At 33.1% G+C, this 14706-nt stretch overlaps 3 protein-coding genes across 6 annotated transcripts; all 3 read right to left on the minus strand.

The window, feature by feature from the left end:
- Window positions 1–1038: 1038 nt before the first annotated feature.
- Window positions 1039–4482, minus strand: LOC116114075 (ankyrin repeat-containing protein NPR4-like). 4 transcript variants are annotated; one of them, XM_031400230.1, is made up of 6 exons: window positions 4300–4482; window positions 3748–3915; window positions 2849–3337; window positions 2585–2731; window positions 1917–2344; window positions 1039–1824 (listed from the first exon to the last, which is right to left on the minus strand). In XM_031400230.1, exons 2-6 carry the CDS (start codon window positions 3908–3910, stop codon window positions 1213–1215), a joined length of 1839 nt encoding a protein of 612 aa, XP_031256090.1. In that variant the 5' UTR covers window positions 3911–3915; window positions 4300–4482; the 3' UTR covers window positions 1039–1212. The 4 variants fall into 4 exon arrangements, with proteins under 4 accessions (XP_031256090.1, XP_031256089.1, XP_031256088.1 ...); XM_031400229.1 differs by having other exon boundaries at window positions 4270–4482; XM_031400228.1 differs by having other exon boundaries at window positions 1040–1824; window positions 3748–3918; window positions 4300–4481.
- Window positions 4483–9446: 4964 nt separating this feature from the next.
- LOC116114034 (ankyrin repeat-containing protein At5g02620-like) lies at window positions 9447–14593 on the minus strand. Its single transcript, XM_031400185.1, has 5 exons — window positions 14357–14593; window positions 11694–11898; window positions 11242–11385; window positions 10310–10761; window positions 9447–10151 (listed from the first exon to the last, which is right to left on the minus strand). The coding sequence occupies exons 2-5, from the start codon at window positions 11884–11886 to the stop codon at window positions 9543–9545; spliced, it is 1398 nt and encodes a 465-aa protein (XP_031256045.1). The 5' UTR covers window positions 11887–11898; window positions 14357–14593; the 3' UTR covers window positions 9447–9542.
- Window positions 11959–12786, minus strand: LOC116114035. Its single transcript, XM_031400186.1, has 2 exons — window positions 12743–12786; window positions 11959–12584 (listed from the first exon to the last, which is right to left on the minus strand). Exons 1-2 carry the CDS (start codon window positions 12767–12769, stop codon window positions 11973–11975), a joined length of 639 nt encoding a protein of 212 aa, XP_031256046.1. The 5' UTR covers window positions 12770–12786; the 3' UTR covers window positions 11959–11972.
- Window positions 14594–14706: the final 113 nt, after the last annotated feature.

A 14706-nucleotide genomic window follows, 5' to 3' on the forward strand; every position in this document is an offset into this window, starting at 1 on the left:
TCGGTGGTGCTATCCGACCAGATCAAGCTAGAAAACGACGATCGAACGGGTGAAGATGGGTGTCACGAGAAAACGGTGCAAGCAACTTTTGAACGATGACGAGGACCTCAGGCCTACCGATTTTGGTGGTTAGAACTTAGAACCGATGAGGAGCCTATTGAACAGTTGGCAGTGGCGTCGGCAATGTAATGGGTTGGAATTCATGAGGGTTTTGGTGTTTAGAATGACCATTTTATCCCTTAATTGTTACATGAAACAATTTTCTACTAATTTAAAAGGAGGAATATGGAATAAATAAAAATAGGGGTGGAAACTTACCATTTCGCTAATCTTTGGGTGGGAACATGTCGTTTACTCTTGTACATATAAAGTTGGTGATGAATTTTGATGCTAGTGTGTAAAGCTCAATCAACATAAAGACGGATAAAAAAAAAAACTCTTGCATCAAATGTTTTGTAATTAGTTATTATGTATTTTGTCATTTAATATGTAAATACATTATGTTTAGATTTGGACTTTGAATTATTGTTAAATACTTAAATTATATTAGGATTGTTGTTGAATTTGAACTTTGAATCATATTGAACAGTGATTAAATTGTTATTGTTTTATTAAAAAATAGAAATCTAAAAAAAAAGTTTTTTTAAAAATGTTTTGATGTCATCATGATGTGTGATGATGTCACCGGTCCAACCGGTTGGACCGGTTGAACCGTGACCCGGCCAGCAAAACGGGTTGCCCTCCGGTCCGTTTTTAAAACAATGATAAGGTAATGCACTATAAAACAGAGAGGAAATTAAGCTCATAAGCATAAGAGAAGAGAGTTTGTTGATGAGGTAAAGAGTGGACTAAATAAAAGAAGAAACGGCACAAATTAATTTGACCTTGGACTTAATAAATATAAAAATAAATTTTTGGTAATTTGGGATCCAAAAATCATTCTAGCAATACAATCGATCTAATTTTCAGAGCATTCTCTCTGTTTTCTCTCAGTTTTATCTAAAACCAAACACTATGGATCCAATAATTTCTACTGTAAAAACCCATTGAACATCTTTGTATCTTCCATAATAATTAACATAAATGTACTAGATTACCAGGAAATTGTGCGCAAATAAGAGGAATATGAATATGCTACATAACTGAATTGAAAGACTTAATTAACATCAATATACATGTTACAATACAACCAACTTCAATAATTCTAGCAAATTAAAGCATAGTAGTACTTGACTTGAACACAAACCTTGAACGGTATGTTGAATACGATATTTCTCTTAAAAGGGGACAACGTAGCAGAACAGAAATGGTGGTTGGCACAGATGCTAGTAGAACTACATGTATGGTGACCCAATTTAATCTATCCTGATAAGCTAAGAAGATGGTTGTGGTAAAAGCTATCATCATGGTTATTATTGAAATAAAGAGAGATGAGAGCCCAAAAATCAACTTAAATGGTAAGGATCTGAGAAAATCATCTTCTGTATTCTGCGAGCTAAGGATAGACAAAAACATTAGTATCGAGAAGGACGATGAAGATAATGCTATTGCATCTGATATGATGAAAACCTGAAATAAAGTATCTCTTAGATTAGTAGGTATTCCTCGATTATTATCATTGCCACCTGGTACACTAAATACCGTTGCAAAAATTACAGTCGCGATGATGGTTGCGACAAGGATACAAGAGCTTGCTGTATTCTTCATCCATGATTCTCCATTGCTTAATAACTCTTTGTGCTCTTGGGTGAATAATTCTCGAGGTGTTTGGCCATTTGTATTTTTCTTTTCTCTAAATGAAGGTTGCACCACCTTCTCAACCTCCTACAAATAAACATTAACGTGAAACAATAATTAAAATGTTTATTTTTTCAATATTCCTTAAAGACTTGATTCATGAAAAAAATATTTATTACCTTAAACCATAATAGCTCTCTTTGCATTTGCAGAGCTGCACCTGGTACAATATTGACTCGATTCGGATGCGGAAGTTTTGCAGCTAAATGCAATATATTATTGCCATAATTATCTTCCAAAGTTGCCATTACATCCTTAGTGAAACCTATCTCAAATATTAGATTGAATATATTAGCATGACGATGCACAACTGCAATGTGAAATATGCTATGATTATTCTCATCAATTTCATGAATCAAATCTGGATAACGGGGAATGAGCTCATTCAAGAATTCAAAGTTTCCGAATCTAGCTGCGTCGAGCACGAATTTTAGGTCTGTGTGCTCCAAGTCACCTTGTTCTGTTAATATGTCCCAAAGACATCCTACTAATTCAAGAGCTTGAGTTGATGTCGAATCCGTGTTGTGATTGAACTTCCTTCCTGGGACTAAGAATGAAAATATAAATTTTAGCCAAACTTTCATATGTTAGAAAATTGTAAAATTTTGTTTTTTAATAGTTTCAATAGTAATAAATATGATCTTAATTTGGAAAAAAAGGCAGCAGATATAGTATAATCACTTGTTTTTTTTGTTTGGACTCGAATTCGCTAAATATTATATATAGAAGTTGACTATAATCATTAGAAGGTTACATACACCAAGTAAATATATATGGAGAAACTAACTTGAGGTGATAAGCGGCTTCGATAGTCCTCCTTTTCTGCCGGCAAATGATGAAGGCTGTCGAGCCAAAATATGCAAGGCCGTATCTTGATTTTTGTCACAAGCCATAGCTAACTCTGGAAGATCCTTTAGCAACTCAATTGCGAGATCTGAGAAATTCACCAAAATTCTAAGAACAACAGTGGAAAACTTTCTTCATACAGTTAGGACAATTATGAACTGCACTTTCTAATTAACACAAATCTACCATTTGAACGTACTCTTACCGTATAGTCCTGTACTCAGACAAGCAAAAAATAGAGAACCCTTGTCGTCCCTGGACAAAATAATGCCGTTGAATTTGGCCTTCCTATATAAATATAATGTCATGTCCCTGTAACCAAATATCGCAGCTAGATAGATTGGAGTCACATCTTGCCCCCCTCGAGTTGCCAACAGTTTTTCATTCTTTTTCAACATATTTTCAGCAATTTGGATAGCTCCAGCTGCCACTGCAAAACAAAAGGCCGAATTTCCATTTCTGTCTTTCAGAGTAAGGTCTTCAGGTTCTATCAATTCTAGAAACTTCTCTACAAATCCAATTTGTTTTGCTCCTGCTGCAATATGAAGAACAGTTTCGCCATTCTTTGTGATCCTGGCACACAACAGTGATCGATCTTGTCCTAACAAAACTTCGGCAGTTGCCCAGTCACCTTTTAATGCAGCCCAATAAAGAGCCACACAGATTTTGGTATTAACCTTTCCGTAGTTTTTACCTGAGTAAGTTGAAATAACGAAAATAAAATGTCATTAGATTCATTAACAAATAATCACTGCATAGCCAAGAATTTTTCTCAATAATTTAAAAAAAATAAAAAATGCACTTAATCATATTTACATCCAAGGAGCAACCTAGAATTTAATATCAAAGGGGGCAAATTCAATTCAATATGGAAAATTAAAATTTATGTAAAACAAATAAATGTTAAAAATCAAGACCTTTATGTTCATATGAGCGGGGTCAGGGTGAGAGAGTTAAACAATTACTAAATTACTGTCGGGGTAATATTTTCTCTAATTCATTGAAAATATGTTGAGTGGAGTCACTAGCCCCCATTAGCTACTAAGCGGATCCCTCCATGGGTATGACTCTGAGAGAAAATAAAGAGAGGGAGCTGGAGCTCACCAGAAAGTTGATGTGGGGAAGGTGTCTTTTGAGTTGAATCACCATTTTTCTCGACCTTGTTCGGCACTTGGGGAGCAATATTTGTTGAATCGACAACTGTTTCTTCTATTCTGATTATATGTGGTTCTGGATCATGAATTGAATTCTCATCTCTTACCGCCATTAATTCTTCTGCATACATGCCAATATTTTATTTTTTCACGTTTTTTGTGACTAATAATCACATAATGCGCATACGACATAAGATATAATGCCATGTGTTAACAAAGTTCAAGTAAAGCTCAGGTCAGAAGAGCGTTCTCAGATTTTGGTCCATTTTAGTTATTACATTTACATAATGAGCTTTTGATTTGAAATTTTTTTTATAAAAATATACGGATGTGAGTCGACTGAAATTATTCCCAGAAATACACAAATAGAAAACAAAAACTTGGACTAAAGAAAGTAAATCATACAAAAATGAAAGGCAAAAAAATTTAGCTTGGAAGATAGGAAAAAAGATTGACAATTATGCTGGGATACCTCAGTTATTGAAAAAAATCTCAGAATAACCTGATGAAAGATACACCAAATGGAGTTGATTGCAGAAAGATTTCAAATTCTCAATTGACAAGAGTGGTATGAGAAAAATATTTTCAGTGTTTCTTCATAGGGCTGCTCGGTTGACTGTAAAGGCTGCTCGGTTAGCTGAGCCTTCATCGATACAAACAAAAAATTAAAAGAAAAAATTGGTGAGATAAGATTTATATTTTACTTATACCAAGAAAGGCATCCTTATTCCTTAACTTTATCCATTCGACTTTATTAACTACAAAATATTCATTAAACTTTCTTCCTTTGGGATCTTGAGATGAAAATGAAATTGCTTAATTATCCACCAAGAAAATTCGTAAGAGCTTACTTGAAAATGCTTACGAACTGTCTTTGAAACTTCATAAAATTTCTATAAATAAATTTTATGAAATTTCAAAAAAATCTCAATAATTTAAGTAGAAATAGATGGTAACTTTTAAAGTTTCGAATAAAATATCTAAAACCATTTTGATACTGATGACATTTGCTTGCAGTTTTAAAGAGTTTAAAGAAAGTAGATGAAAAAAAGATGATGATGTATCATTTCCCATAAAAAAAAAATCGTGGGTGTAATTATTGGGGTTAGAACTGCCAAAGAACAAACATTGGATACCTGCGCGGCGGGGACGCATTGGGATAGAAAAAACTTTTGCTGAGCTGTAACGCATGCTTTCATTGATAAACTCCCCACATTCTTATCTTTTTAACGCGGCCCGTTTGGATTACTCGGAAAAGTTACATGAATTTTTTTTTTTTTTNATTGGATACCGTCATTTTAACTTTCTGCGCGGGAGGGACGCATTGGGATATAAAAAACTTCTGCTGAGCTGTAACGCATGCTTTCTTTGACAAGCTCCCCACATTGTCTTTTTAATGCGGCCCGCTTGGATTACTCGGAAAAGTTACATGAAATTATGAGTTTTTGTTTTTTAACTAAAGCAACTCTTTATAAAAGGGCGCAACGAAATTTCCTTTATCTAAAGATAGCAATTGAATATTAATTGGCTCGCCTTTTTATGAAAAGAAGAAAAGCTAGCCTTATGTTTGGTATACTTTCCAAACTTTATACTATCCTATCATCCAATCCAATCCAATCCAATCTAGTGAATGTGCATCTGTTTTAATATTAATTATTTAATTCAAAATCTAATTATACTCTATTAAAAACATTTAACAAATATTTTTTTAATAAAAAATTTATAATTTAATAAAAACACTCTCATCCACACAAAGATATGATTGTCGTTAACGACTAAATTTCTGATCGTCATTTAGCCATCAACTACAACCAAGATATGATCGTTATCAACGGTTAGATCTGGCCATCAATGGATAGATCTTTAGCTGTAGATCTGGCTATTTTCGATTAGATCCATGATAATCTTAACAGAAACGATCATATCAGCACACAACCGGCTAGATTCAACTAGTCGTGCACTATTCTAGCGACTTTCAACCACCGTTTGTGGGTGGTGGCTAGCTACCGATAATAGTTGGATGGGTGGAAGCGTTTTTGTTAAATTATAAACTTTTATTGAGAAAAATAATTATTAAATGTTTTGAGTTGAATATAATAAGATTGAGTTGAATAGAAAAGTAATTATTTTATTGGATTGAATAAGATAGTAGGATAGGATAGTGTTTAAAAAATCTAAACAAACACAGCCGTGTTTTCACATTTATTGCTTATGCATGCATAGCATTTGTAAGGCAAAGCCAAAGCATTTGTAATTCAAAGAGAGACTTCTTAAATGAAATTTAACTTCAACTTAGTTATTAACATACTGTTCAGTAAATGCATTTGTTGATTGTTGATGCGAATTTCTATAAAGACTAAATCGCGGAGATGTAAACACGCTTCAACTAGAGATATTCGGTTGACTCCTAGGAGAACTGAGTAAGATCGGTGTGTGATTCCTGAGAATTAGTGTAAGGGACCCATGTCACATGTGGCGATGCTCAAGGTGGTGACAAGCCTTTCAATAGACGATAGATAAACTAGACGTTTTTAAAGTGGTTTGGCCGGGAAAGCGAATAAGGACTATGCCCACCGACATATTATTTCTTTGTGTGGTGTTGGGGGTACAAAGGAAGAATTTTTCAGGTGATTAGAAAAATTCTTCTAATTGGCCTTGAGGCTTGGGATTAGAGAGAGAGCAATTCTCTATTACTTCTTTTTATGTGTTTTTGTGTCTTTTTTGTTTTTCTTCTTGTTGTTCATCTCCCCCTCTTATCCTGGCTGCTACCCTTTTATATGGAAAAAGAGTTTCAGAATGTCATGATAGCGAATGCATCAGCCACATTGTTCGATGTTGCACGGTGGTCGAAAGCTCACGTGTCCCTATGAACAAAGAGGGGGAGTAAGGTTTGCTACTGTTTTTGTTGTTTTTGTGGTGCAACTACTTGAGTTAAAGATGTTGATATGATATTCTAAGGGGTTGCTTATTTGAGTTTTTACTGGCCACTTATTTTTTTTTGCTGAACTTGTTTTTTAGTTATGTTGCTCATATGAACTAGTCGCTTTATTGATCCCCTGCTGAGGAGGAGCTTATTTTAGCTTGATTACTTGTTGAACTATTTGATGTTTTCAGTTTCATATTTTCTTTGGCTTATAATTGTGTGGCTAACATTGTTTTTGTGTTGCCTTTGTTGATTGATTTTGTTCATGTCTTTGATTGTTTGTTTATATGATGATTGATTGTTTATATGAGACAAGTTTGTATTGATCTTGTAATCAATTTATTGCTTTGCTCATAAGGAGGGAGATTGTTGAATATTTTGCCAAACTTACGTTATTATGCATGCACAGTTGTTGTGTGCTTGCACAATTTTGTCAGACTTTTGCATTTTTGCATTGTATGTTTTTTTGCGTACACAACTATGCCAAGCTTATGCCTGTTGCATTTCATTTCATGTGTGTGCATAATAGATGTATGCTTGCACAACTATGTTAGACATGCTAGAAATTAATTCACATTTTATCGCAATTGTGTGCACACTTTTTTACTGCACTAACAGCTGATGTCTCATTCAGTTTTGTGCAAGTTGCGGTTTTTTCCTTATTAGCTAAAATATTTTTTTTTCTGGAACAACTGGCTAGAGAGGATTGTTGGGCGGAAGCCTAATTAAGATGCTTGCTCTAATACCATGTCAGAATCTAAGCAGGAAGAGGCAAAAGAAGCAAACTGTGTTGCCGAAGAATACCAAAAGATTAAAGAAGAAGATTCAATTGTAATGTCTATATTGAATTTTATATTGATCTTTACAATGATGTATTTATACAAGAGAGAAATAAGAAATGAAGGAAATACAATCAAGGGTGTAATTACATGAAATCATAATAAAATCAATCAACTAATATTTATGTAGGATTGTATCAATTATGCTGATTAGCATAATTTAAGGATGAGTAATTCCAGCAATCGTTCCATATTGCATCAGTTTGTTCAACTAAACAGAAAAGAAACGTTACTTAAAAGTGGATTCTATTTGGTTCAATCTATTTGCTAGCTGTAGCAGGTCTACTTTTTGCTTTGCTTGAGGGAGAACAAACAAGTTAAATAAGACTAACGGCTCATGGCTTCAAGTGCTATGAGAAGCGAAGGACAAGGAAACTAACGGAAGCTCAAGTATGTCGAGTCCGTTATTTTAGTCTGATAAGACGGCAACGTTTCAATTACAAACATTACAGTTTTAATAAATCTTCGTGAAGATCAGAGAGCAAGGTTTTTTGTTTTTTCTTCAAAGTTACTGGAGCTAGAATGGACTGATCGAACGGCTCAGTTTAGCTCCAATTGTGTTTGTTTGTTATTTGACTGAGTGGTTGAGATTAGGTTCACAAGGATTGCCTACCTCGACTTATAATGTACTATAAAAACTTTTGTAAAACAATTGTTTTTTACTTAATAAATTTAAAAAAAAAAAAAAAAAAAAAAAGGTTAACAACTTCTGTAATATTTTTTTTTTTTTGCAATTTTGCTCTGTTTCCAGAAATTTCCTGCTCCTGCCTTCAGAAGTTTTACATCCCATAAAAACAACCATTTCTCATAATAGATAAAAAGTAAAGATTTGTGAATATCAAATTTAATATATATGAAATTTACTTTAAAATATTGTTTCCTTCTTGAAAATTAATTAATTTTAATCAATAATTTACTTTAACAACTTATTAAAATAATATATCTATATATATTCATCCTGAGTACTCAACACAACACTGTTTAGTCGACAATAAGTAATCTCTCCGGTGGGGTTGCGCTATTAAAAATAGTTGAAGGTTAAGCTCATTATCATAGGAGAAAAGAGTTTGTTAATGAGGTAAAGAGTGGACTAAATAAAAGAAGAAACAGCACAAATTATGAGCTTGGGCTTAATAAATACAAAAATAATTTTTAGTATATTCTCTCCAAGTTCACAAGGTCTATATAGAAGGAATGCCTTTGTAATTTGGGATCCAAAAATCATTCTAGCAATACAATCGATCTAATTTTCAGAGCATTCTCTCTGTTTTCTCTCAATTTTATCTAAAACCAAACACATTGCATCCAATAATTTCTACTCTAAAAACCCATTTATGATCTTTGAATCTTCAATAATAATGAACAGAAATATACTAGAATACCAGGAAATTGTGAGTAAATAAGAGGAATATGAATATGGTACATATAAGTAAACTTCATATACTGTTAAGAAATAAATAATTTCTCTTCTAGTTTAAAGATTGTATCTAAATTTAAGCACTTCAACAGATAGTGATCAACAATAAGAAAAAATAAATGGCTGAATAACTTCTTGAGATGGCCAGGAATTGGAGACTAGGTGGAAAATAAAAACTCAAAAACTTTCTTCCCAAAAGGATGCATCACTGGAAGTGGAAAAATAGAAGATGGTCAACATTTGAGTTACCATGTATTCAACTCTTGCACAAAAATGTCTTGAAATTATTAACGTGTAGAGTAAAGGTTAAGAAATATTTTGTTGTTTTTGTTTTCGTTAAGTCAATTACTGAATTCTTATGTAAGAAATTTCAAGATATCCGCATCAGAAAATTAATATATACATAAATTATGAAAAACTAGACATAATTTCAGAAAATGATAGAGAAAGATTCATAAAACACCAGTTCATAGTCATTGAAGACTGAAGTACATAATTTAATTGAAAAGCTTATTTAACATCAATTTAGATGCTACAATACCACTAACTTCTATTATTCTGGCTAATTAAAGCATAGCAGTACTTGACTTGAACAGAAACCTCGAATTGTATGTTGAACAAAATGTGTCTCTCAAAAGGGGATATTGTAACTGAACAAATAGAGTGGCTGCCACAGACATTAGTATAGTGGTTATGGTGGCCAAATTTAATCTGTCATGATAAGCTAGCAAGAAGGATATGATGAAAGCTATCATCATGGTTACTAAGGCGACATAGAGAGATAAGAGTCCACCAATCAATTTAAGTGGTAATGACCTAAGAAAATCGCCTTCTGTATAACGCGAGGTAAGGATCGACAAAAACATCAACACTGAGATGATAGAGGAGGACAATGCTATTGCATTTGATATGGAAAAAACCTGAAATAAATTATCTTTCAGAAGATTAGGTATTCCTGTCTTGTCCTCATAGCCACCAGGTACACTAAATGCCGCTGCAAAAATTACAGAGGTGACGATTGTTGCAACAAGCATACATGAGCTAGCTGTCTTCTTCATCCACGATTCTCCATCTCTCAACAACCCTTTATGCTCCTCCGTAAACAATTCTTGAGGTGTTTTGCCGCTTGAATTTTTATTTTTTCTATGAGAAGGTTTCACTACCTTCTCAATCTCCTGTATATAAACATTAAGATGAAGCACTAAAATGTTATGTTTAGTAATATTTTAGATTAGATAATACTTTGAACTATAATTGAAAGATAATTAGTGGCTCCAAAAATGAAATTAAGACATTCTCTATTCAATTTGTAGAAGTTAAAAAATTGAATTACCTTAAACCATAATAACTCTCGTTGCATTTGTAGAGCTGCACCTGATACGATACTGAGTCGACTTGAATGTGGAAGTTTCGCAGCTAAATGCAATATATTGTTCTTATCTTCGTCTACTAAGGTGGTCATTACCTCTCTGTTCAAGTCTACTATCCCAAATATTAGATTGAATATATCAGCATGACGGTGTATAATCGCAATGTGAAATATGCTATAGCTATTTTCATCAAGTTTGTCAACCAAATGTGGATAACGGCTAATGAACATGTTCAAGAACTCGAAGTTTCCCAATTTAGCTGCATCGAACATGAAGTTTAGGTTTGGGTCCTCCAATTCACCTTTTTTTGATAATAACTTTTCATCAGAAAAAGGTGAATGCAAAAGACATCGTACTAATTCAAGAGCTTTAGTTGATGCCGACTCCGTTTTGTTATTATTCTTCACTCCTGGGCCTGACAATGAACATAATAAATCCTTACTGAATAACAATTGTGATAATGATAAGAATAACCAAAATTACTACTAAATGGTTTAATCCTTAGTTAACCTAGTGATGACTACTGAAAAAAAAAAAAAAAAAAAAAAAGGCTTTTCCATACCATGTTTGATGATATCAAGCAAGACATCCAAAAGAATAATTTTCAATCAGCTATCTCTAATTTTTTTAGTTTTAAAATAATTTTTTTTTTTTTTTAGGTGTGGAAACCCATGTTTTTTTTAAATTATATTAGTCTTTTTCACCACTGAGTAATAGATAGAATTTCAATCAAACTTTTTTTTTTTTTATCAGGATACTAAAAAATTTTGTTTTTTTAAAATGTTCAAAGAGAAGGACAATATATATAATTTTAACTTATGCAATATGTAAAATCACTTGTTTTTTTAGGTCAATTATATAGAAGTTGAGTATAATCATTAAATAGATAACTAACATGAGCTGATTAGCCTCTTCAATAGTCCTTCGCTGCCAGCAAATGACGAAGGCTGTCGTGCCAAAATATGCAAGGCCGTGTCTTTATTTCCGTCACAAAACATAGCTAAAGCTGGAAGATCCTTTAGCAAGTCCATTGCGACATCTGAGAAATTCACCAAATTCTAAGCGCAACAGTGTAAAAAACATGCTTCACGCAGTTACGAAAGCAATATTACATATGTCTTTTTTTATGTGTTATCCAATGTGACATTATATTATATCACTTACCGTGGTATTTTATTATTTGCATATATATATATATATATATATATATGTATGTATGTATTTATGTACACACACTTACCTTTAAGATGGAATTTTTTATATGAGATATAATATATATGGGTAAAATTATTCATTCCAATAACAAATGATAACGAAAGAACAGAATTGAATTGAAGGTACTCTTACCGTATAATGCTGTATACAAACAAGCAAAAAAAAGAGAAGCTTTGTCCTCGTCGCGCAAATTAACTTCCATGGTTTTAACTTTCCCATATAAATATAATGCCATGCGCCTGTCACCAAATATCGCAGCTAGATAGATTGGAGTCATATCTTGCCCCCCTCGAGTTTTCAACAGTTCTTCATTCCTTCTCAACATATTTGCAGCAATTTCGANATTTAATTGAAAAGCTTATTTAACATCAATTTAGATGCTACAATACCACTAACTTCTATTATTCTGGCTCATTTAAAAATAGCAGTACCTGACTTGAACAGAAACCCAGAATCGTATGTTGAATAAAATGTGTCTCTCAAAAGGGGATATTGTAACCGAACAAAAAGAGTGGCTACCACAGACATTAGTATAGTAGTTATGGTGGCGAAATTTAATCTGTCATGATAAGCTAGCAAGAAGGATGTGATGAAAGCTATCATCATGGTTACTAAGGAGACATAGAGAGATAAGAGTCCAACAATCAATTTAAGTGGTAATGACCTAAGAAAATCGTCTTCTCTATAACGCGAGGTAATGATGGACAAAAACATCAAAACTGAGATGATAGAGGAGGACAATGCTATTGCATTTGATATGGAAAAAACCTGAAATAAATTATCTTTCAAAAGATTAGGTATTCCTGTCTTGTCCTCATAGCCACCAGGTACACTAAATGCCGCTGCAAAAATTACAGAGGTGACGATTGTCGCAACAAGCATACATGAGCTAGCTGTCTTCTTCATCCACGATTCTCCATCTCTCAACAACCCTTTATGCTTCTCCGTAAACAATTCTTGAGGTGTTTTGCCGCTTGAATTTTTCTTTTTTCTATAAGAAGGTTTCACCACCTTCTCAATCTCCTGTATATAAACATTAAGATGAAGCATTAAAATGTTATGTTTCGTAATATTTTAGATCAGATAATACTTTGAACTATAATTGAAAGATAATTAGTAGCTCCAAAAATGAAATTAAGACATTCTCAATTCAAGTTGTAGAAGTTAAAAAAATGAATTACCTTAAACCATAATAACTCTCGTTGCATTTGCAGAGCTGAACCTGATACGATACTAAGTCGACTTGGATCTGGAAGTTTCGCAACTAAATGCAATATATTATTCTCATCTTTGTCTACTAAGATGGTCATTACCTCTCTGTTCAAGTCTAGTATCCCAAATATTAGTCTGAATATATCAGCATGACGGTGTATAACCGCAATGTGAAATATGCTATATTTATTTTCATCAAGTTTGTCAACCAAATTTGGATAACGGCTAATGAACAGGTTCAAGAACTTGAAGTTTCCCAATTTAGCTGCATCAAACATGAAGTTTAGGTTTGGGTCCTCCAATTCACCTTTTTCTGATAATATGTCCAAAAGACGTTATGCTAATTCAGGAGCTGTGGTTGATGCCGAATCCGTTTTGTGATTATTCTTCACTCCCGGGACTGACAATGAACATAATAAATCCTTGCTAAATAACAATTGTGATAATGATAAGAATAACCAAAATTACTACTAAATGGTTTAATCCTTAGTTAACTTAGTGATGACTACTGAAAAAAAAAAAAAAAAATGCTTTTCCATACCACGTTTGATGATATCAAGCAAGACATCCAAAAGAATAATTTTCTATCAGCTATTTCTAATTTTTTTAGTTTTAAAATAATTTTTTTTTTAGGTGTGGAAACCCATGTTTTTTTTTAAGTATATTAGTCTTTTGCACCACTGAGTAATTGAGGTAAATAGATAGAATTTCAATCAAAATTTTATATCAGGATACTCAAAAATTTTGTTTTTTTTTTTAAATGTTCAAAGAGAAGGGCAATATATAGAATTTTAACTTATGCAATATGTAAAATCACTTGTTTTTTTAGGTCAATTATATAGAAATAGAGTATAATCATTAAATAGATAACCACACTAAACAACCATATATGGAGAAACTAACATGAGCTGATTAGCCTCTTCAATAGTCCTCCTTTTCTGCCAGCAAATGACAAAGGCTGTCGTGCCAAAATCTGCAAGGCCGTATCTTGATTTTCGTCACGAGCCATAGCTAAATCTGGAAGATCCTTTAGCAAGACCATTGCAAGATCTGAGAAATTCACCAAATTCTAAGCGCAACAGTGTAAAAAACACGCTTCATGCAGTTATGAAAGCAATATTATATGTCTTTTTTGATGTGTTATCCAATGTGACATTATATTATATCACTTACCGCGGTATGTTATTATTTGCATATATATATATATATGTACACTTACATTTAAGATGGAATTTTTTATATGAGATATATATATATATACACACACTTACATTTAAGATGGAATTTTTTATATGAGATATAATATGTATGGGTAAAATTATTCATTCCAATAACAAATGATAACGAAAGAACAGAATTAAATTGAAGGTACTCTTACCGTATAATGCTGTATACAAACAAGCAAAAAAAAGAGAAGCTCTGTCCTCGTCGCGCAAATTAACTTCCATTTTTTGAACTTTCCTATATAAATATGATGCCATGTCCCTGTAACCAAATATCGCAGCTAGATAGATTGGAGTCATATCTTGCCCCCCTCGAGTTGCCAACAGTTCTCCATTCCTTTTCAACATAATTTTAGCAATTTCGATAGCTCCAGCTGCCACTGCAAAACAAAAGGCCGAGTTTCCATTTCTGTCTGTCAGAGTAAGGTCTTGAGGTTCTATCCATCGTAGCAACTTCTCTACAAATCCAATTTGTTTTGCTCCTGCTGCAATATGAAGAACAGTTTCGCCATTCTTTGCGATCTTGCCACGCAACAGTGATCGATCTCGTCCTAACAAACCTTCAGCAGCTGCCCAGTCACCTTTTAATGCGGCCCTATAAAGATCCACTCTTTCTTGGGCATAAAACTTTCCATTTTCACCTAAGTTAAAATAACGAAAATAAATTGTCATCAGATTGAATCAATAATATAAAATGTCATTAGCTTGAA

This window comes from Pistacia vera, unplaced genomic scaffold (assembly GCF_008641045.1).
Source record: "Pistacia vera cultivar Batoury unplaced genomic scaffold, PisVer_v2 Contig7, whole genome shotgun sequence".
Taxonomy (NCBI): Eukaryota; Viridiplantae; Streptophyta; class Magnoliopsida; order Sapindales; family Anacardiaceae; genus Pistacia; species Pistacia vera.